The following is a 23,069-nucleotide window of genomic DNA, read 5'->3' on the forward strand; positions in this document are numbered from 1 at the left end:
ATTATCATATAAGAATCAGTTTATTAAGTTCCACACAAAAAAATTGTTAGGATTTAAATATGATTTGCATTGAAACTAGTTATGCTGTCCAATATGGTAGCCACTAGCCACATACAGCCACTGAGCACTTGAAATGTGGCTAGCCCAAACTGTAAGTGTAAAACCTGCAGTGAGTTTCAAATAAAATGTATCATATCTCGATCATTTTTTAATGCTGATCACATGTTGAAGTGATAATATCTTGGATATACTGGGTTAAATAAAATATATTACAATTAATTTTAGCTGTTTCTTTTTACTTTTTTAATGTTGCTACTAGAAAATTTAAAATTATGTATGGGGTTCACATTGTATTTTTTTATTAGATAACACACATCCTTTATAACACTTGGGTCTGTCATAATGTGAATATGGTACAACCTTCCAACTTACTTCGGTCTTTTAAAATTTCCTAACATTTTCTAAGTTCTCTGCATAGAGTTCTTGCATAACTTCTGCTAGATTTATCCCTAGGTTTGATTTTTTTTATACTATTGTAAACAGTATCTTTAAAAAAATTCCATTTTCTGTTGCTAGTATACAGACATGAAATAGATTTTATTTACTGACCCTTTATCCAGCAACTTTGCCAAGCTCTCATTAATTCCAATGATTTATATGAAGATCTGGATTTTCTACGGACACAATCATGTTAACTAAATAATGACAATTTTTTTTGGCCGTGCCGTGGGGCTTGCGGGATCTTAGTTCCCTCACCAAGGATCGAACCCAGGCCCCTGGCAGTGGGAGCGTGGAGTCCTAACCACTGGACCACCAGAGAATTCCCAATAATGACAATTTTATTTCTTCTTTTTAAACCTTAAACTGCACTTCTTTTGGATGCCTTACTGTACTTGCTAGTACCTTCAGGACAATGTAAACAGAAGTAGAATAATGGGCATCTTTTTCATATTCCAAATCTCAAAGGTAAAGCTTTCAATAGTAACATGAAGATAATTACGAGTATTCTAGATCTATGGGGTTTGCTCGTATTTAAACCACATAATATTGATGTCATAATATCAATGAATTTCTTAGTTATTTCTTATACTATAGCTAACACTCTAAAAATCTCATTTTTTAGTTTGAAGCATTTATTTTTCAATCTCATGAAAACACATCCACTAGGGAGTACTTACTTAAGAATCATAGTCATTGTTTCTTTTCGATCTTTTCCCTGGAAAGGTAGTGTACCAGTGAGCATCTCAAACTATAAAAAGGCGAAATAATCAGAGGTATTAGTCAGTAGGTATAAAATCTCAAGGCTAGAAGATAAAAAGCATCATCTTAATTACAACCACATCTTCTAAAATTGCTATATAATAAAACAAGTGATTTATATTTCTACTATATTCACTAGTGAACTTCAAAAAAAAACCAAAACATCCCAAACCTTACCATTAACACACCGAAAGACCACCAGTCCGCACTCTGAGTATGACCTCGACGATTAACTACTTCTGGAGCCATGTATTCCACAGTTCCACAGAAAGAATACGCTTTCTTTTCATGGTCAATAGACTCTTTACTTAGGCCAAAATCTGCCAAAATAAATATCAAGTTCATAAATATCCTACGATAATTTGCACACGTGAAGTTTAAACTTTGAGTTCCAAAGTTTACATTAATAGTTCCAATATTTACATTAATTATTTAAAAATTCTAATTCAAGTTTTTAACACAATGTATTACTTAATATTTATACCATGATCAACCTTAAAGGAAATTAATTATATAGAGTAGGAGAGACTATTTTAACAAAATGAGGATTTTTACCTGTTAACTTGATGTGACCTTCTTCATCAAGAAGTATGCTGAAAGAAAACAAAGTTAGAAAATCTTTTCAAACCATTAAAGAGAGATTTTTTGAAGCTAAAACTGAAATTACTTTGTTAAGTATCAGATCATCACATTCATTCCAAAATATTGCTTTAGACTCTGAATAAAAAGGCGAAGGTAAAGGAGGAGAAAAATTATTTTTTTGGACACACAAATATAATGAATCCCAAAGGCAAAGCCTTATAACTTGTATTAATGAGCCAGGGACACTTGAACACTATGAGGAAAGGAACCAAAACCTATATTCTAAGTTGCTCTTAGTGCCTTTCTGCAGAGGTGGCCTAACTAAACTCCCTAGTGCTTGCACAATAGACAGAGGTCTGGATAGTTAAGTCAAAAGTGTTAGAGCTGTCATTTTAAAGGCATCTGACTCAATCATTCTTTACTAGCTTTTTTTCTTTTTCTTTTCTTTTTTCTTTTTGGCTGTGCTGCGCAGCTTGCGGGATCTTAGTTCCCCAACCAGGGACTGAACCCAGACCCCGGCAGTGAAAGCGACGAGTCCTAACCACTGGACCGCCAGGGAATTCCCTCCTAGCTTTTTTTCTGACACAACTTACACAATCCTCTTCTCCTCAACACACCTTCCTCATACGCCTTGTTCTTCTTTGACCCATCACTACATTGTATATATTATCCAGTGTTTTCTCTCTTTTTCAGTAAACTGAGAGCTCCTTGAGACTTTGACCTTATACACCTTGTAGCTCACTGTTTGGCAGAGCACAGATAAATAAGAAATGTATATTGCATGAATGGGGCCAGTCTACAAAGGGCCGATAGAGCATTCCAAAGAGTTTGGATTTCTTCTTAAGGGCAATGAAGATCATAAAAGGTTTACATGCATGGAAGGTAAAGATAATCAGATCTGCAATTTTAGAAAACAATTTAGAAGGAAAAATAAAGAATATTTAGTGTGCTCTTAGGTATGAGTTACGATAAAGAACAACAACTGGAGAAGACACTCAAGTTTCTGGCTTTAGCAGATACTTGAGTGGAGAGTAAGGTCGTTAATTAAGGAGCTATAGAAAGGGGTAAGTACTAAGCTGTTAAGCCAGTTACTGCATTTCTGGATGGGTATTTTAGTATACTGACTTGAAAGGTCAAGTAATAAGGTCAACTATTTCACTCATATTCAAAACTATTCCATAGTATAGGCATTTCCTTACTTTTAAAACATTTAATTACTTTTAATTCCTTACTTTTATTTCCTTACTTTTAATTCTTTTAATTAACTAAAAAAATGTGCAAGTCAAATTTTGTTATAATAAAATTTTACTATGTCAAAAATACTACCAACCTTCCTATATCATCAGTTCAACTATGATTACAATAATGTTTACCAGTGAGGGTAATTCAGTAGGGACACAGTGTTCAAGTCTCTTTCAGTACAAGGGACTTGTTATGAAAAAAATACTGATCTTGATTATGCTTGACTAGAAAGCAGACCAACACATTTAGGGACTATAAAGGGAATTGTTAGGTATGGTGGGAATCATCCTCCCTTCTGTCTAATCAATACCTGGAAGACAGTTTTAAAAACAAAACAAAACAAACCTCAAATCATTCTTGGTAATTTTGAAAAAATTAAAAAAGAAAACATGGCTAAAAGGGCATTACTTATACTTCCGATAGCAAGTGCATTCTAAGGTAACCATCCCCGTCCTTTATCTTTGAAAGAAAAAGTCAACTGTATTACTCTCAATAAGCAAAGTTCCCTTTCAATTATTAATAATTATTTTTAGCCATATTTATTATAACAGAGTTCTAGTTTAAAAGAATCTGGAAAACCCCTTATAGTGCATAAAACAATTGGTCTAAAAATTTAAATTTCTCCTAAGCTCTACATGATGATATCACTTGGATCATTTAACAATTAAATGTTGTTTCAGTTTAATAGTGTAGTCTAGACATTTACGTGAAAAATCTCACTATAAGCAATCTTACCCACATTAGATCTTATTTGATCTTTGAGACAGGATCCATGCTTTAGATATAATTTTATAACCAACATTAATACAATGGTCTACAATAAATACATTCAATTAAATGATATAAAACACAAACACATTTTTATTATGAATGTTTAATCTTATGTTCACAGTAATTTTTTTCTTCTAAAGACTATATGCTTGAATATTCATTCTCACCAGGAATTATATTTTATGTTGTGATAGTTAGAAATTGGGAAAATGATGAGAAAAAACTCAGTCATTATCTGGGGAATAAAATCAGAACCATATGAAACTTATCCGAAAACAAAATACCTGAAAAACAAATGTAAAATATGAAAGTATAACAATTTCTAAATGACCACTTAACAGGATTCCAAAGGAGTATTTCCTTTGTTTCCTATTGTAATATATAATTTAAATTTTGCATGTAACAGTTTAATGTAAGTAATATCCAAATTCTTGATAAAGATGATAGTTACACAACTCTGTGAATATACTAAAAACCATCGACTTGTATACTTTATTTTTAATAGCTGGATATTTAATATCTAATATAGGTCCAAAGATCAGGACACAAAAATTTATGTACAGTATTTATTTAATAAAGTTTAAAACAAATGAAACCTATATTGTTTAAGAATGCATACTTAGGTGGTAGAACTATTTTTTTTAATTAAAAAAAATTTTTTTTAGTATAATTAAAGGTTACTTTCCATTTACCATTTTTCCCAAATATTGGCTATATTCCCCGTGTTGTACAATACATCCTTGAGCTTATCTTACATCCAATACTTTGTACCTTACCGCTTCCCTACCTCTATATTCCCGCCCCACCCCCCAGCAGCCACTAATTTTGTTCTTTTTTATGGCTGAGAAATATTCCATTGTATATTTATAACACATCTTTATCCATTCATCTGTTGGTGGACAGCTGGGTTGCTTTCATATCTTGGCAACTGTAAATAATGCTGCTATGAACATTGGGGTATGTGGACTATATCTCAAAAAAGCTATTTTTAAAAATTCTTGATAGAACAAGGCTCTTGTTTATATCCTTAAAAAAGGAGAAAAGAAAACCTTTCTTTCTCAAAGTGGTAGATAGTAAACACCAACAAATTAAAACACAGAAGTGTGTACAATTTAAATAATATTAGCTTCTTGATAACCACTACTATAAAAGTAAAGGGAAATTTGCTTAACTCTCATTAAAAATTTGAAATCATGTGGAGAAGAAAATTGTCAATAAATGGTATTTGGAGGAAACAATTAGCTCCATGCCATCCCTCACACCAAGAAATTTCTAGATGGAGTTAAAAGTAAAAAAAAAAGAAACCATAAAATTAGAAGAAAAAAATCTTATCATGAGAATTGAAAAAGCCCTTCTAAGAATAAAAGTCACAGAAGAAATCACAAAAGAAAAGATTGGCAGATCTGAGAAAAAAATACTGTGTAGGTTAAAATAACACGAAATTAAAAGACAGGGTGGCGCAGTGGTTAAGAATCCGCCTGCCAACACAGGGGACATGGGTTCGATCCCTGGTCCAGGAAGATCCCACAGGCCGCGAAGCAACTAAGTCTGTGTGCCACAACTACTGAGCCTGCACTGTAGAGCCTGTGAGACACAACTACTGAGCCCGAGAGCCACAACTACTGAGCCCGAGTGCCACAACTACTGAAGCCCACACGCCTAGAGCCTGTGCTCCACAACAAAGACAAGCCACTGCAATGAGAAGCCCGCACACCGCAACGAAGAGTAGCCCCCACTTGCCACAACTAGGGAAAGCCTGCGTGCAGCAACAAAGACCCAACACAGTGATACATACATACATAAAAAAATAAATAATAAAATTAAAAGATAAACTAGAAAAGTGTATTTGCAGCATATGTCAAACGGTTAAATTCTTAATTTGTATAGAAAGGTCTCTTACAAATCAATGGGAAAAAAACAACACTCCAAAAGAAAAATGAGCAAAGGCCATGAACAGAAAAATCACACAAAAATACAACTGCCAATAAACCTATGACCATAGATTTCCACTTCATTAAAAATCAAAGAATGCAAATGAAAACAAGGTAACGTTAACAGATATTTTGATTAAAAGATATTTAAAAGTATGAGAACATAAAGGGTTAGCAGAAATGTGAAGCATCGGCATTCTAATCCAATGTTTGTGGTAGTTCTATGAAATAATATTATTTTGCATTACCCCCTAAATAATTATATTATACTGTATTCAACTTAGCAGCATGATTCCTTACTTTTCTGGTTTTAAATCTCTATAGATTATTCCCAGGCTATGTAGATGGTCTAAAGCAAGCGCAAGTTCAGCCAAGTAGAATTTGACATCTTCTTCTGTGAACATGACCTAAAATAAAATAATAATTTTTCTGTCTTTATTTTCTTTTTGCATTTGTTATTTTTATTTAAAGTTCCATCCTACAGTTTAAATATCAAAAAACTATAAATATGCTAATTACACAATTCACTTATGAAAGAAATTTGCAAAAATGACTGAATCAGTCAACTAATGACTTACTAAATGCTAAATATGCACTGTGGGGAAAATAATTTTACATTTTGTTAAGTAACAACTATATTCAGATTGTGCCATTGTTGCTCCATCACAGTAACGTCTTAGAAATGAAAAATGATCTTTACAATGCAGGCTGAATTTCCACTACTGATTGTTTAAGGATATCTTGTTGTTATATTATTGCTTCTGAATAAACTATAACTAAAAGAAGCAGGACAAAAGACAGTTTATCAATTTAAAATCTACTTTCCGAATAAATTCAGAAGTTAGGAAAAAAACTCTTTTTGGCTCTGATTCGTCAATATGAGAATCTTGTGCCGCTTGACAAAATACGACAAGCATAATATTGAAATATAACAAAGCTTTAGTTGAAAAAGGATGCGTATAAATAGATTTAAAACAGAGATTAATTATATACCTCTTTGGATAAGCGTGTAAACAAATCTCCTCCCCTGAGAAAGTCCAATATAAGATACAACTTCCCTTCAGTTTGAAAAGCTGAATGAAGAAACGAAAATTTCCATTTAATTCATAGTTTAATTTGGGGGGCTTACATTAGGTCAACTCATTCACAAATGAATACTATTTTAGCAAATTAATGACTACATCGTAGATCTAAACTGATTTTTATTTAGAAGTTAACCAATGATTCCTCTTAGTTTCCACGTAGAAATGTTAAATGCAGTGTTTCTTATTATGGAACCACTAAAACATTTGTTAGATTTTATTCAGGCAACAGTCTCTCAGGAATACAATAGTTCTAAAACATGGGGTCAATAAGAAAAATTCCCAACAGAAAGACTTACTTAACCATGAAACAAAATACAAAATACCATGTCACTTAACTACAAAAAAAGGTGGATTGGTTAGCTTTAATTACACAGAATAAGAACATCAGGACGTCGATATTAGGGATCTTTCTTGCTTGTAAGTTAGGCTAACACATATAGACTATAAAATACTGGTACATTATTATTAATTATTATAATTTTAAAATGATTATTATTACCTGTTCCTATGGCTATCACTCAGAAACTATAATGTTTAAAAGAAACACGAAGCTAAATGCAATAAAAGCTTCTAAAATTTATCTAAGAAGTAACGGTTTAATTTCCATGACTTTACTATATGTATCTACTAGACACATACAAATATACACAAATAAATATTTATATACATTAGTATATCTGAATGCACTCAGGGAGTGGGAGAATGAGGTAAAGGGATGAGATGGGAGGTTGTTCATAACTTACCATAATGCAACTTGACAATAAAAGGATGGTTAACTTCTACCAAGATATCACGCTCCATTTTCGTCCGAACACGGTCTCGAACTATAAAATATTACACATATGGCTATACTGTAATAGCTTCCAGAGACAATCTTTAAAACAAAATCTCTTTGGTGACTATTTTAAATAAAATTTTGCTTATATGTATAAAAGTGTGAATTCACATATAAATAAAATTATTTATATGTATAAATAAAACTATTCATTACTCTTGAATTTTCAAAATTAATAACTATTTTTTACTAAATTATGTTACCAGAAGAAATTGTATATATTTATAAAATCTGTGCTTTACATTAAAAAAATACAGGGAACATATCAGATGTTGGCTTTAACATCAGATTTCCAAGTATTTTGGTCAAAGTTATGAAAAATAGCCAAAAAAGGAGCAACTTTTTAAAAACAGGGCATTCCAATGAAATGGTAAAACACACACAAAAAATGAAACAGGTTTTAACACTTCTCCCTACCAACCTTATCAACTCAATTCAACAAACATTCATTAAGCATCTAAAATATGGGGCAGACATGGCGAAGGATAGATATACCCCAAAAGGTGTATTTTGAGGGAGGCAGGAGAGGAGAGATACTGAGAGGAAGTACTGTGGTGCAGCTGAAAGAGCAAAGGCTTTCTGGAGTTAGAAACATCTGGATTTGGATCTGTGTCATCTTGAGCAAGTTACTTATTTAAACTCTCTGTGCCTCTATTACACCTCTCATCTATGAAATGGGGATAACACCACTGTATCTTTGGGGGCTATGTGACCATTTGAGATAAGGTTTGTACATCGAGAGCCTGGTATATAAGAGATATTCAATTAAACAGTAGTTATAGCACCATGAATATGATAAAGGGATAAAATGATGTATTGCCACCAATAAGTAGTACAAGAATTCAGAAAAGGGAAAGATCAGTTTTACTTGTATAGGAAGGCTAGAGCAAAGAGGTGGGGTTAGGGACTTTTAGAGTGGAATTTATATGGGCAAGAAGGACTGGACCGAGAGAAGAAAAGTCCAGGTATCGAGTACCAGTGCAAGCAAGGACATGGAGGCATGCATGATGAGCAAGAAGGAACCTAATCAGTGTGGAAACTGGGGGGGTGGGGGTGGGGTGGGGATGGGAGTGGGGGTGGGAGGGGTGGTGAAGTAGGGAGGATCCAGATTCCTGACAATTTGGAATGCCAGGATGAATTTACATTTGACCCAGTAGGCAAAGATCTCTTTTACCAACCAAATATTTCCTGAGCAAACTCTACATGCCAGGCACTGTGAGATACAAATAAAATAATCTTCAAGAAGCTAATAATCTGGTGGGAATGACAGACAAGTAAACTGATGATTAATCATCTGATAAGTACTCTCTTGGTAGCTCAATGGATTTAAGAGGTGAAAATGATCATTCATTCAAGTTTTTTTTTTCTGTTGCATAATAAGGATAAATCACACAGAACTTCTATTTTTCAGGCCAGAGAGACTGAATGGTTCTGCCACAGATTAAACAGAAAGAATGGAAAGAGAGTCTTTTTTGGCAGTGGGGGCGGGGACAGAATGATGAGTCTTCTTGTCAATTTAAGGTGACCACTGATACCTAAAACTCAGAACTAAGCCCTCTGGGAAAAATAAACAAATAAACTTAAAAAAATCCTACGTTTCCCATTCTACCAGTTTTCCACTCCAACTGGGAGATTTTGGTGCCAGTGACTGAAAATAGGCAAAACAGGAAAAGGAATCAATTGCTCTTGATATCAACACAGCTCTGTCTTTTTATTGACTTGTTTTGTGGATGTATCAAATTCAGGATCAATCTCTGATTTCGTTATCTTGTCCTATCACTACCACTCTGGTGCCTTATGTCCAACAGGCCCTTTCTATTATTTGTGTGAATGAGGTTCATCACACAATTGTCAGGCCTGCTGACAATTCTAGTCTAGTCTAGCCCCAAACTGCCCTTTTTTCCATCGCTACCCATACAATCTTGGATTATGTTCCCATTACCTTAAAGCTAGATTCCAAATTTCTACCTCTTTCAATAATTATACAAAGCTTATTTAATAAGCAGCAAAAATATCCATCAGTATATTTACTGTATATCCCTCTTCTATTATTGTACCACTATGAAAAGAACAATTACTTGGGAGTCAAGAGCTATAGTTTAGTGGCCATGCTAATAACTAGATGAGTTAGTTACCTTGGTCAAATCCTTTCATTGCTCAGGGGCTTCCTGCTTCCTTCTCTATAAAATGAGAGGCTAGAACCAGATGCTTTTGTTTCTATTATGATTATCTTGTGAGATAGTTTCCTTACATGCAACACTGATGAGACCTTGTTTAGTTCAAAACGAACAGTAAGATTCACTCACTAAAGAATTCCTTCCTTCTGTCTGAGATAGGACTGTGTAATAGTTCTAATCTGGTTTCTTTTATGTATATAAAGACCTAGTGACAAATATAAATCATCCTACAATCAGGAATTTTGATTAGGATATTAGTGGTTCAGAAGAAGGCATGTTTTACATTGGTTAAACTCTAAACCCCTGAAATAGAATTTGTTAACACTGACTCATGTTGGCAAAGCAACTACATTCCGCTGAAATAATTTTTATTACATACTAGTTATTACATTTTAAATTCTACTTGACTTGAACATGAGAGTGAATAAGAAGAAATGCTGTTTATGTTTCTAGAATTATGTATTAAGAAAATGCTTTAAGCAATAGTTTACAAAACCTTTTAGGCCCACAGACTACTTTATTAGGACAAAAGTCCCCATAAACTCAACTTAACACTTCTGACTTCTTTTTGACCCCATTTATTATATTAATAGAAACTTTAAACTGGAAAGAGACTTCTGGTTAAACATGGATGTTTTACTTTCTACTTTCTTCTAAAACCCTATTGAAATTACAATAATGGAAAAATTATGCATAAACTCGCAAGGACAAAAAAGAGAAGCAGTAGCAGAAGGTGACTAAGTGGTAACTCACACAGCAGATCAGAGAAAGCTAAAATCTAAGCTTAAAGAAAGGAGGCCAATGAGAAATAAGCAAATTCTTGCCATAGAACCCATTCTAATCAGCTTTTTGGTACCACACTTTTTTTTTTCTTTAAAAAAAATTTTATTTTATTGAAGTATAGTTGATTTACAATGTTGTGTTAATTTCTGCTGTACAGCAAAGTGATTCACTTATATATATATACACACACATACATATATATATATATATATATATATATATATATATATATATATATATATATGAATATAGGTACCTCACTCTTAAATGAGGAAAAGATAGCAAAGAATTCCCAGGAATTTAAGGAAAGACTCTAAACATGAAAAATAGCTATCAAAATAAATAGAAAAATATAGACCTTATGTAGATCCTGATTCAAACAAATTGCAAAAAGAAAAATGAATTATAACAATAGGGACAACTGGAAACTTGAGCACTGATCAGATATCTGTATATTAATTTTTCAGGTATAATCATAGAATTGTATTATTTCTTTTAAGAGTCTTTATCTTTTAGAGATACATACTAAAATATTTATGGAAGAAATTATACAATATCTGGGATTTGCTTCAAAATATCAAAAGAGGGGAAGGGAGAGAACACAGATAAAAAAAGATTGATTATGAGTTGATAAATGTTGAAGGAAAAAGAAGGGTATACGGGGCTTCTCTATATTTTCTGTTTCTTTCTGTAGATGTTTGACACTTTCCATAATAAAAAGTTTTAAAAAATGGAATAATTAGAGAACAAGGAAAATCTAGGAAATTAAAAATAATGGTAGAAACAAGAAGTTAATAGAAGGGTTGGAAGACAGATGATAAAATTTCCTAGGAAACAGGAAAAAAAGACAAAAATGGAAAATAGGATGGAAAAAAAATTAAAATTAAGCAACGACCCAGGAGGTTCAAAATATCCAAAGAGTAGCAGTTATAAAATGGAGAAGAAATGACAAAATACTTCCCCAGAACTGAAGAAATGAGTTTCTAGATTGAAAGAGACCACCCCATATCTGGTATGATGAATTTTAAAAATCCACACTAAAGAAATACCATTATACAAATTTCAGAACAACAGGGATAAAGAGTAGCTTGATTCTAAAGACTTCTAAGGAGGAAAAGCAGCTTATACACAAAGGACTGGGAACCATAACAGTAATAAATTTCATAACTGCAACACAGGAAACTGGAAGACAATGGAAACAATGCCTTCAAATATCTGAGGGAAAATTATTTCTGATCTAGAATTTTACGTCCAGTCAAATTATAAATTAAGTGAGGGGCAGAATAAAGGCATTTTCAGACATGTAAAGTTACAAAAAATTTACCATCCATCCAGCCTTTCTAAAGTAGCTACTAGAAGATGTGTTTCACCAAAACTAGAAAGTAAACTGAGAAAAAGGTAGGTACAGAATTTAGGAAAGGAGATCTAATACAGCAAAGATGTGAAGGATATGTGACTTCAGTACAGGAACAATCTGTATAAAGCATTATGAAAACATTACTAGGAGGACATGAAAAGGGAAACTGTGTGTGAGAGAACTAAATCCTAATCTTCCATGGTAGGAAGTCAAAAGATTATGTCTCCAAATGAAAACAATCAAAGAATTACAATATAAAAATACTGAATGTGGAGGTAAAAGGCAGAAGCAGCAGCTAAAGAGATGGAAATCACTGTCTCTGGGGGTCAAGAACTGGGATAGGGAGAAGGGTAGGAAAAGCACTGCTATTTTATAAGACTCTATACACATATTACTTTGATAAAAATAAAAATAAAATTTAAGAACACACCAGCAGTCTATAATTCCAATATGTCAAGTAGCTTCACTTTTCTATGGTCTCTTATATCGCTAACATCTATATAATTTTACATACTTGTGGTAGCCAAATTCGTTATAATGTTCACTTACAAATTTTTATTACATTCATTTTTGTGATTATATTTGAAATATTTCATTTAAATAATACTCTATTAAGTGGTATACCATACTTTTCTAAACATTCAATATTTATAAGATTTCTAAATTCTCGATATTGTAAATAATGTTGCAATGAAAATTTTCAAGTGCACAAAATCCTTCTTCGAGATTATTTCCTTAGGTTCCTTTAGCAGCAATAATGGCTCATTGTACTTATTGCAGAACCGCTTTCTAACTTATGTTGCCATTATATGAAATAACTCATTATTTTATATGCATTTATCAGAAAACTGGAACATTTTCCCAAATGTTATTTATTTTATCCCCTTGCATAAAATGTATTCTAAAACCCTTTAGGTGGAGGTTGTAAAGTTATTTCTTAGGAACTCCTAACTCAATCATTCCTTTTACAGTTATTAGTTGGAATTCCATTGTAAGGAAGAGCTTTCCCTTGTTCTCCATTAATTTATGGATTAACTCATGGATTCTTTATTCAGTGGGTTGTAATCGATCACTGTCATTATTTATTGCAATGTTTAAACTGTCCTAGATTTGGCCAGTAGGAGCCTTTTAATAAATTCCTTATATATTAATATTTTGTAATATTTGAGGCAAATAATTTCCTGATTTCCTATTTATACTATTTTTCATTGTATAAAAGGCCAAAATTTTTTGTACTGTCAATTTGTTTGTAATTTGTGCTTTGCTCAATATCTCTTCACAAGTTTCCTAGGATGTGTTAAGTTGTAAAATTCAGTTAGATTGTTTATTATGGTATATGGTTTAAGAGAAGACTCTAGTTTTTTTGCAGGTTGTTCATGAGTATTTCGAACAAAATTTATAAAATCAGTATTTAATTTCCCATTGTTCTAGACACCTGCTTTGTCATACAGCACAGCACTTACTCAATATTTTTGTAACGAATACATGAAACTTTAATATATAATACTTTTGTACTGTTTTGTTCCACTGGTTTATATGCCTGTATTATTTTCCCCCAAAACACAATGAATTATTACTGCTTTTAATAAGCCTTAAACCTGATAAAACTTGTTCCTTTCTCATTCTTCTTTTTTAGAATACTCTTTGAGGCATATGTTTTCAAGTGAAATTTTCAATATTTCAAGGAAAATGCAACAGGAATCTTGAGGATATGGAGCTAACTGGATGACTAGAGGAATACTAAGAGTCTTAACAACCTTCTCTAAAAGGAACTGGGCATGTATTTCCTTTCCCAATATCTTTTAGGTTTCTCAGAGTTCATAGTTTCCTTTACATATACTATGCACAACACAAATCCTGTTATATACATGAAAAAAACTACTTTTGTTGCTTTTGTAAATGAACTCTCTTAAATAAGTTCCATCTATGCAGCTTTATAACATGGAATTCATGAGTATAAAATTATAAAAGTAGTGATGTAGAGTAGGGCACTGAGGATATAATTTAATTTCCTGGCCCTAGCAAGAATCAAGTAAGTAGTATGCCAGGGGGTGGAGACTGGATAGGAAAGAAAATACATTCAGGAAGGGAGCAAGAGAACAGAAGCAAAGGATGGTGTTTATAGAGGGAGGTGAAATTTCTTGAAACGATGATAATATCCAGTACGAGTTACTAATTGGGAAAAATAACATCAGAAATAATAAGTGATCATCACAGATATTCCTTCCAGAATATTTTAAAACCTTTAGAAAATACAGGTAAGTTGAAGAGGAAAAAAAGAGATGTCAGGAATCAACACACAAAATAATTAGAGGTTATGTGGTAAAATAACTGATACTACTTTAAAAAAGGAAGATCTAAGTATTTAAAAATCTATGTACAATTTTTTCTAAGTGACTGTTTACCTATAAGAGCCAAATCTGACATTAGATTTTTCAAAATCAGAGGCTTAGAATAAAAACTTATTTGGAGACCAGAAGTCAAAATGATAAAGTCCTTAGAATAAAAGCTATTTTGCATCATAAATCAGTAAGTTTTCAAAACATTAAAATAATAATATGAACTGGAAGATGCATCAAACCTAGTTTTAAAATTCTAAACTTCTACTTGCCTAAAGCCCAAGAAGAATTTATAATACTTCTTTTAAGGCATGGCAACTCCCATTCTCACTAGTCATATGATTCCTAGCCTCGTAGGAAAAATCCACTAAAAGAAAGTCTAAATTTAAAGACAGTAACGGGAACAGATTCTGAATTTAAGTGACTGGCCTAGGAGTCACATGAGACCTATTCAGATTTTTCAGTTTGTTCATACTACGCGAACACTACAAATAACAGTAGCACTTACCTTTCAATGTGGCCTTCTTCAATACTTTCATGGCGTAAAGCTGTCTAGCATCAGAGCCTGAGATTTTTTTGACTAAGAAAACCTGTATTTAAATAAGAGAAAATAAGTCTTACAAAGTATCAGAAACTAAACTATTGCTAAAATAAGACCCCCTCCTGTAATATAGCTTATTATTAGAAAGATTCTGATACATTAACTATTTTCCTTAAAATATTACCAATTATAAATACAGTGAGTTGTAAACACTGGTTATAACTTTGGGTGTCAATATAAGTGAATGCATTTTTTGTTGTTGTTTGCCAATTCCCAAAGACCATGTAACATGTAAGACAGAAACAAAAATCTTTAAATCATGAAGCAATTAGAGAAAAGTCTAACATGTTTAAAGTATAACACAGGTGGTGATTGCTCTGCTTCTAACAAAACAAAAATTGTGATTCCATAAAAATTGTTATACAGAAGTTCCCCTTGACCACAATTTTCTGTTGATTCAATTCTGTTGACGAATAGTCTTTTCTATGTATGAAAACTCCACAATTTCTCATTGCTGGGCAGAACAATTTATTTTTAATTTTTAATTGAAGTATAGATGATTTACAATGTTGTGTTAGTTTCTGGTGTACAGCAAAGTGATTCAGTTATATATATAAATATATATATATTCTTTTTCATTATGGTTTATTACAGGATTTTGAATATAGTTCCCTATACAGTAGGACCTTGTTGTTTATCTATTTTATATACAGCAGTTTGTATCTGCTAATCCCAAACTCCTAATCTATCCCTCCTTCATCCTCTTTCCCCTTTCGTAACCACAAGTCTGTTCTCTATATCTGTGAGTCTGTTTTTGTTTTGTAGATATGTTGATTTGTGTCATATTTTAGATTACACATACAAGTGATATCATAAGGTATTTGTCTTTGTCTTTCTGACTTCACTCAGTGTGACAATCTCTAGGTCCATCCATGTTGCTGCAAATGGCGTTATTTTATTCTTTTTTATGGCTGAGTAGTATTCCATTGTATATATGCACCACACCTTCTTTATCCATTCATCTCTTAATGGACATTTAGGTTGCTTCCATGTCTTGGCTATTGTAAATAGTGCTATGAACACTGGGGTGCACGCATCTTTTCGAATTAAGAGTTTTCTCCAGATATATGCCCAGGAGTGAGATTGCTGGATCATATGGCAACTCTATTTTTAGTTTTTTAAGGAACCTCCATACTGTTTTCCATAGTGGCTACACCAATTTACATTCCCACTAATACTGCAGGAGGGTTCCCTTTTCTCCACACCCTCTCCAGCATTTGTTATTTGTAGGCTTTTTAATGATGGCCATTCTGACTGGTGAGAGGTGATACCTCATTGTAGTTTTGATTTGGGCAAAACAATTTAAAACACATATACTGAAGAAGTTTACTCACAACTATTTAATGTAAATTAAGTCAGAACCTTGCCTCCCCATCTTTCAAAAATCAAATATACACATATACCTAAATATTAAGAATACAATTCCCAGGGGAATTCCCTGGCGTTCCAGTGGTAGGACGCTGCTGCACTTCCACTGCAGGAGGGGTGTGGGTTCGATCCCTGGTTGGGGAACTAAGATCCCGCAGGCCGTGTGGTGTGGCAAAAAAAAAAAAAAGGCAAGCAATCCCCAGGTATGTTACTGAGTATCTTGATTTTCCAAATATTTTTGGCTCTTTTCAAAATATAGTGTGGGATTTATGCAAAATGAATAAAGTCTGCTCTAAATAACTCACGGTCATGCTATAACTTGTCTAATACAATACAAAACTATCAATAAATCCCCTCTACTCATTTTGACCATTAGTTTCATGATCTTTTCCAGCAAACCTTTACACAGACTTGCTAAATGGACCTGAATTTCAACTTTTTTTGTCCTACCCATTCTTTCCTAGCAGTGCTATTGAGCTGCCACAGATGGTAAGAAGAGACTCTATTACAATCAAGAATTAACTCTAGGGTCAGCTCTCTATTACCTGCACTAGCACACTAGGCTATTAGCACAAAATAAAAAAATGATTCATTCAACTGATTCTAGGGCAAGGCAGAGTTCCTTACTTCGAGAAATTGTGCCAAAGACAATGGTCAATGACCTCAAGTCCAGTGAAAAGTGCCACAATGTGCACAGAAACCCTGATGCAGGGTGTGTTTCTCTCCCTAAATCACCCCCATTGTCCCCCTTCACCGTGGCCCACGGTGAAACTTCCTTTTAGCCAGTTAGCAGTGAGCCAACCTAGGGAGCGAAAAGTGTATTCTCAATCAGGGTTGTTCCTAAGATGGAATGATGTTTAAAAATTAAAGGCAATCAGAGATTATGAATATTTTTGAACTGAAATAAATTCTAACTAGGTGGGGATAATTAGGATTTATCTGATACTTATTATTCATTCTTAAGATTCCCTAATCAAGCTTCTTCGTACTATTCTACAAGAAAAATTCTCCTCATGGGTTCAAACTTTCTTCACCCTACTTTGAAAGCACCCTCTTGAAACTTTTCAGCACATCTTAGTTTTTGCAAAGGACCTTCACAAGCATTTGTAACGCATCATCATGATAATTTTGGGAGGCAGGCCTACTAAGCAATGCCTATTTTATAGCTAGGGCTTTGAGATGTTAAATAATTAACTTAGTGTCACAGTGGAGGTATTGGGATAAGAATCGGGCCAGCCACCCAGTTCTGTGCTTCTGCTCAGGGCACTCAATCTGTTGCCCCTGGCTGGTCACCAGTCATGTGCAGCAGGAGCAGCAGCAGTCCCAGATGCCATCAGATCTTCCCCCACCAGCATTTCTGACTTTTCGAATCCCCCATGAAGCTATTCTAGGCTGTGACAGGTCATCCCTGTTTCCTTGGCTGAGACTGGCTTCTGAGGATGAGTAAGAAAGGAGACGCCCTATTTTTAACGTTTGCTATTTATAGTAAGGTATTTAAGTTACTTTTAAAGAAATAAAGGGAGAAGCATGCTAACTCCTGGAAACTTCAATATTATGTTCCCTGAAAATATAATGTGTAGAAATAAATCCATCTATTTTGGTTTATCCATAATAAATTGCATGATAATACAATCTCATAGCAGATATTATGTGCTTGGCCTTATATCATTTAATTCTTACTACTACCCTATGAGGGCAGGACTATTATTTACTCATTAATTCTTTCCAGAACTATATGTTAGGTACCGTGCTATTGGTTCCATACTGAGACATGGTTCAAGGCATACATGGCCCCTACACTCATGGAACATACAGTCTAGTGGGGGAGATAGCCAATAAACAAATAATTACACAAACAAAAAACTGCAATTGTGGTTAGTGCTGTGAAGATGAGGTATGTAATTTCTGAGAGGGTAAAAATAGACGAATATGACCTAGGTCAGGATGGCTGGGAAGACTTCTTTGAGATCTTAAGCTTGAGAGGAGCCAACCAGAGGAGGAAGGGATGGGGGTGGGGCAGTGTTTTTCAGGCAGAGGGAACAGCATGTGCAAAAGGCTTTTGCTTATGAATTAAAAAAGAAGGCCAATGTGGCCAGAACACAGGCAGTGAAAAGTATATAAAGTGATGTTGATGAGGTAGCTAGGGGGCAGACTGAGGGGCTCCTCAGCCATCTTAAGGATTTGTCTTTCTCCTAAAAGCAAAGGGAGGCCTCTAAAGGGTTAAGCGGATGGAGTATAAGACTAGCTCTTGTTGGCTGTCATGTATTGATAAATAATGGCTTGAGGCAAGAATAAATTTGGGAAGCCCAAGGTAGGAGCCTCCTTCAATAGGCCAGGGAGAAATGGTGGTGGCACAGACTGGAGAAGTGGCAGGGAGAAGGAGAGAACAGGCATGATTTGAGAAATCTTCACTAAATCAAGAGAACTTGTGAATGGATCAGATTGGTGGGGGTGGGGGGAGAGCGAAGGGCGGGGACTAGAAGGATATGTCAAGAATGCCTCTCAAGTTTCTGGCTTGCTTAACCAGAAGTCATTCATAGTGATAGAGAAAAATGAAATAGAGGTTTGGGGGTTAGGGGAAAATCATGAGTTTGGTCTTAGATACGTTGAGTTTAAACTGACTTTGGGGCATGCAAAGAGAAAAAAATAAGTAGCTGTACATACAGTTCAGAGCTTAGAGTCACAATCTAGATTGGAGATATAAATCTGTTACATCAGCTGTATGTGGGTTTTATTAAGATAGTGGGCATAAAGAAATTAATTAGTAGGGAGTATAGAGTGAGAAGGGAGCCTAGAATGGAACCTTGAGAACTTCAATACCTAATGACTGCCTAGAAGAGGAAAATGGGGCCCCAAGAGGTTAAGTAACTTGCTCAAGTGCTCATAGCAACTAAGTAGGAAGAAAAAACAAAACTAGAATCCACGTCTGGCTGACCTAGAGCTCAAACTTGCAACCATTATCTTCTTTTGGCTACTTAATCTATATCTGGATTAAAAATATCACTTTGGGCTTGAAAGAGGTTAACAGCTGTAACAGATTACCTATGTTAGCCAAGAATTGCTAAATAATCCCATTAAAATATACAAGAGAGCAAAACTGGTGTTGTTTTGAAGCTTGCAAAGCATATCTTCAAATGCTTCCTCACAGAGAGGTGGCAGGGAAGCACTGCACTGTGAAAGCTGAATGCAATCTCAGAACGTTCCTCTTGCTGAGAAATGGACTAGATAGATCAAGTAGTAGTGATTATAATGCTGTACTTCTCAAAATGGAGTACAGGAAGCGCTCCTGAGGTATGCAGCAGGGGGACAAGGAATACTTGAAAAATGATAAAGATGTTGCAATTTTAGTTGGTGGACTTGGGAAATAGTTGAGAAATATTTTTGGATATTAAAAACAGACACAGATATCATTGAACAGAATGCAGCCTTTGAGTTCATTTTAAAGACAAGCTATAAGTCCCCCAAATTTCGTACGTGTAGTGGTAACCCCCCACCCTATTTCCTTGGGAGGACCTATTCGCTTTCTGCTGGTATTAGGGGTACTCTGGAGGAAAGACTGAGATGCACTGTTATAATGTACTGTAAGATCACCTTCCGATTCTACATGAAGACTCAAAAAGAGGCCAGTGTATCATGGGAACATTTTGTGATTTTTTAATCATTCAAGAAGTGCAATCAGGGAGGTCATATAGTCTTGAAGATAAAATGAATATGTAGTGAACACTGCCAAGTTATGAAAGTTCCCATTGTACTTCTGAATGACTTTATTCACTTTGTCACACTTATTGATAGTGAGAATTGTAAAAACACAGGAAATACCGCATTGTAGGAACATCAGTAGTATTTCATAAAATATTTCTGTTCCCCATTTGTATGAAATATACATGAATTCCAAAAAGCAACTTTTTAAAAAGCACATATTCATGACTTACCTTTCCAAATGATCCCTGCCCTAATACTTTTAAAAGTTCAAATTGGGAAGGATCTGCCTTTTCATGTCCTTCCTTTACATGATGTGTGATTGCAATTTCTTTGATACTGCCTTCTTCCTGTTGATGCAAATGTAAGGGGATAAAACAGAGTTAGAGCTACTTCCTCTGGCTATAAATCAAACAATGTAAATTTATTGTATCATATTAGAAATCCTCAAATTAACATACACAAACCACCTTTACTGACCCACCAAGTAAAAAGAGAACACATGCCAAGCAAATATACTTTCAAGTTAAATGTCAGAGAAAGAATAATACCAGCCAACCACATAGGCCAGTTTAACATCTACATAACATTAGTTCTGAATATTTTCAAGTTTTCACTCTTCCTACTGGAGATAATCAGAATGATTAGTTTCATGGGGTGAGGGCAGAGGGTGCAAAGAAGTCTGAAAACAGATCAGAGTAATATGGTGTGCTCTGATATGTGATTGTATTAGGTAGAACCAACACTATACACAACAAAACCTGATTACTGGGGAGAGGGGTTGAAAAATATTCCAGGGTCAACATGGAGATTTCTATCCTCAGCAAGGCCGTTTGAATTAGCCTGCTGAAGTTTACTGTGTTTGAAATATCTAAGTTACTTTCTGTTTCTAGGACTACCTGAGATCTGAGATGGGAGAAAGGAATAACTCTAAAACACAAAATCAAAAAAGATTTAACATTTGGATGGAGGATTAGACAGAAAAAAAATGTTCAGCATGATGGAACAGTAGAAGGTCTTAGAGTTAAGAGAAGGATACTTAAAGAAGGTGGATGCTTTACTATACCTGAGAGAAGGTGTCAGAAGAGAAAGGTTGAAAATACATGTAAGTATACATAGAATTTCAATTACTTAATTACCCTGAGATCAGCAGATTAAGTACACCTTATTTATTCAATAATCAAGACATGTACTTTATCAGCCCAAAACTACAACAATAAAACAAAACCCAACAAAACAAGAAACACAAGCCTGTCAAAGACTATCTTCTTTTTTTGCCTATAATGTTTTTTCTAGTGCATACGTACTATTAGTAGAATCTAAATGTGTTATACAAACATAAATAATTCATTATTTTTATTACCATTGTATTCCATATAAATGCTGAACTCAACATTCTCTGAGACACTCACAGAAGGCTGGCAATATAAGGAATTACAAAGAATTCTCAAAAAGATATACCAAGGATATCCTAATGTGGTAGCTTTTGAAAATGAGTAGTAAAAGGAAAAAAAGCTCCTATAAGAGGACAAAAAAGAAATCCAGGCCCACCAATTTACTCTGTAAGACAGAAGCTGTAGTTGGTAGAATGTTCTACTACTAAGGCAGCTTAATCATTTTGGACTTTCTTGGAACTCTGGCAACAATAATAAAACAATCCCCTAATATGGTTTAGTCTTTTATTTTGTAATTCCATATGTATTATCTCATTTAATTCTCACAACGATCCTGTGCAATAGGCATTAGGGTAGAATCAAACATTAGCTCACTCCTTCCTGGGCACCCCTTCTCTCCAAATGAGACCAATGTGTACAAGGGCTTGAGAGGGATAGCTGTTCCTAGGCGCATTAGGAAAGAAAGGAAGCAAATTATCAAATTCTTTAAAAAAAAATAAAATAAAAAACTTTCAAAGAACAATGTATATGTGGGATTGATTAAGTAAGAAAGATTTAGATTAAAATCCAGCAAATATTTATTAAACACCTAACATGTATCAAGCCCGGGTTAGGTGTTTTTTCACCTTTTCTATTAATGCTTCATGCAAATCTTTTGACTACATATCAGTATTAGAGAGGGCTGATGATAACACAGCGTATACCCCAAAGCAAGCAAAAACATTTCAGAACTCTCTACAGACTCCCCCATTCACCATTAGAAATTTTAAAGGTAAAATAGTCTGAATATTCTACAGTCTGAAGTTTAAAGAGATCAAGTAAAGATCACAAGCTAGTAGCTGGCAGATTTAGGGCCCAATTCCAGGTTTTCTGACTTCTAACAACTTCTAAAACAAGGATCTTAGCTTTACACCACATTGAGACTGTCACAGGCTCTTGGTGGTTCCCCATCCAAGATCAATGACAGGAACATACAGACTTATTCCCCTGGTCTTTGTAACTGGTCTGTATCTCTTAGGTCAGTTAGCTAAACTGATTAGTGAAGTGGTCTCTGAACTTTTGGTAGTACACCATTATTAATTTTAAAAAGATAGCATATACCCAATATTTGTATACTTATTGGCTTATATATACTTTTTGTATTACTAAATTATATATATACTTATAAATTATATACTTATAAATTATATACTTTTTGTATTACTAAATTATATATATTATACATGGAAATGAAACTATAAAGAAGTTCTCCTCTTTCTTTTCTGTACCCTAAAGTGCTGTCTCATCAAACTGTGAAGACTAATGGATAACAGACTTGAACTCATGAGGCTAAGTTCATGGGTTGGATTCCAGCATGTGCCAGTGTGCCTCCTGTGGGAAAAAACGAACTGTTCAAGAGCCTAACTGAAATCTAACAGCTATTTATGCCCTTATATCATGACGCTGTGAAGAACTATACCCTGTAATGTTCTATATATTTTACCACTTTTCTTTCTTGGGTTAAGTGGGATGTAATTTATTAGGCTGCAACATTATTTCATCTTATATTTCATAGCAAATACCTATTACAATTGTCTGTCACAAATAAAGATGCAACACAGGCAAGGAAGGACTACTGAATTATAACCGTTCTGCATTTTGTCAC

The 23,069-nt window shown here is 34.1% G+C and overlaps 1 protein-coding gene across 5 annotated transcripts in view; it reads right to left on the reverse strand.

The window, feature by feature from the left end:
• RPS6KA3 (ribosomal protein S6 kinase A3) overlaps window positions 1–23,069 on the reverse strand; it is a 108,322-nt gene that overhangs the window by 33,293 nt on the left and 51,960 nt on the right. For all 5 annotated transcript variants that reach the window (XM_059909861.1, XM_059909858.1, XM_059909857.1 and 2 more), the window contains 8 exons: window positions 20,264–20,380; window positions 14,871–14,952; window positions 7,615–7,695; window positions 6,780–6,859; window positions 6,087–6,193; window positions 1,816–1,853; window positions 1,438–1,580; window positions 1,179–1,249 (listed from right to left, as the gene is read on the reverse strand). In XM_059909861.1, coding sequence (XP_059765844.1) covers window positions 1,179–1,249; window positions 1,438–1,580; window positions 1,816–1,853; window positions 6,087–6,193; window positions 6,780–6,859; window positions 7,615–7,695; window positions 14,871–14,952; window positions 20,264–20,380 — 719 coding nt within the window. The remainder of the gene's footprint in view (window positions 1–1,178; window positions 1,250–1,437; window positions 1,581–1,815; window positions 1,854–6,086; window positions 6,194–6,779; window positions 6,860–7,614; window positions 7,696–14,870; window positions 14,953–20,263; window positions 20,381–23,069) is intronic.

The sequence above is a fragment of the Balaenoptera ricei genome, chromosome X (genome assembly GCF_028023285.1).
Source record: "Balaenoptera ricei isolate mBalRic1 chromosome X, mBalRic1.hap2, whole genome shotgun sequence".
Taxonomy (NCBI): domain Eukaryota; kingdom Metazoa; phylum Chordata; class Mammalia; order Artiodactyla; family Balaenopteridae; genus Balaenoptera; species Balaenoptera ricei.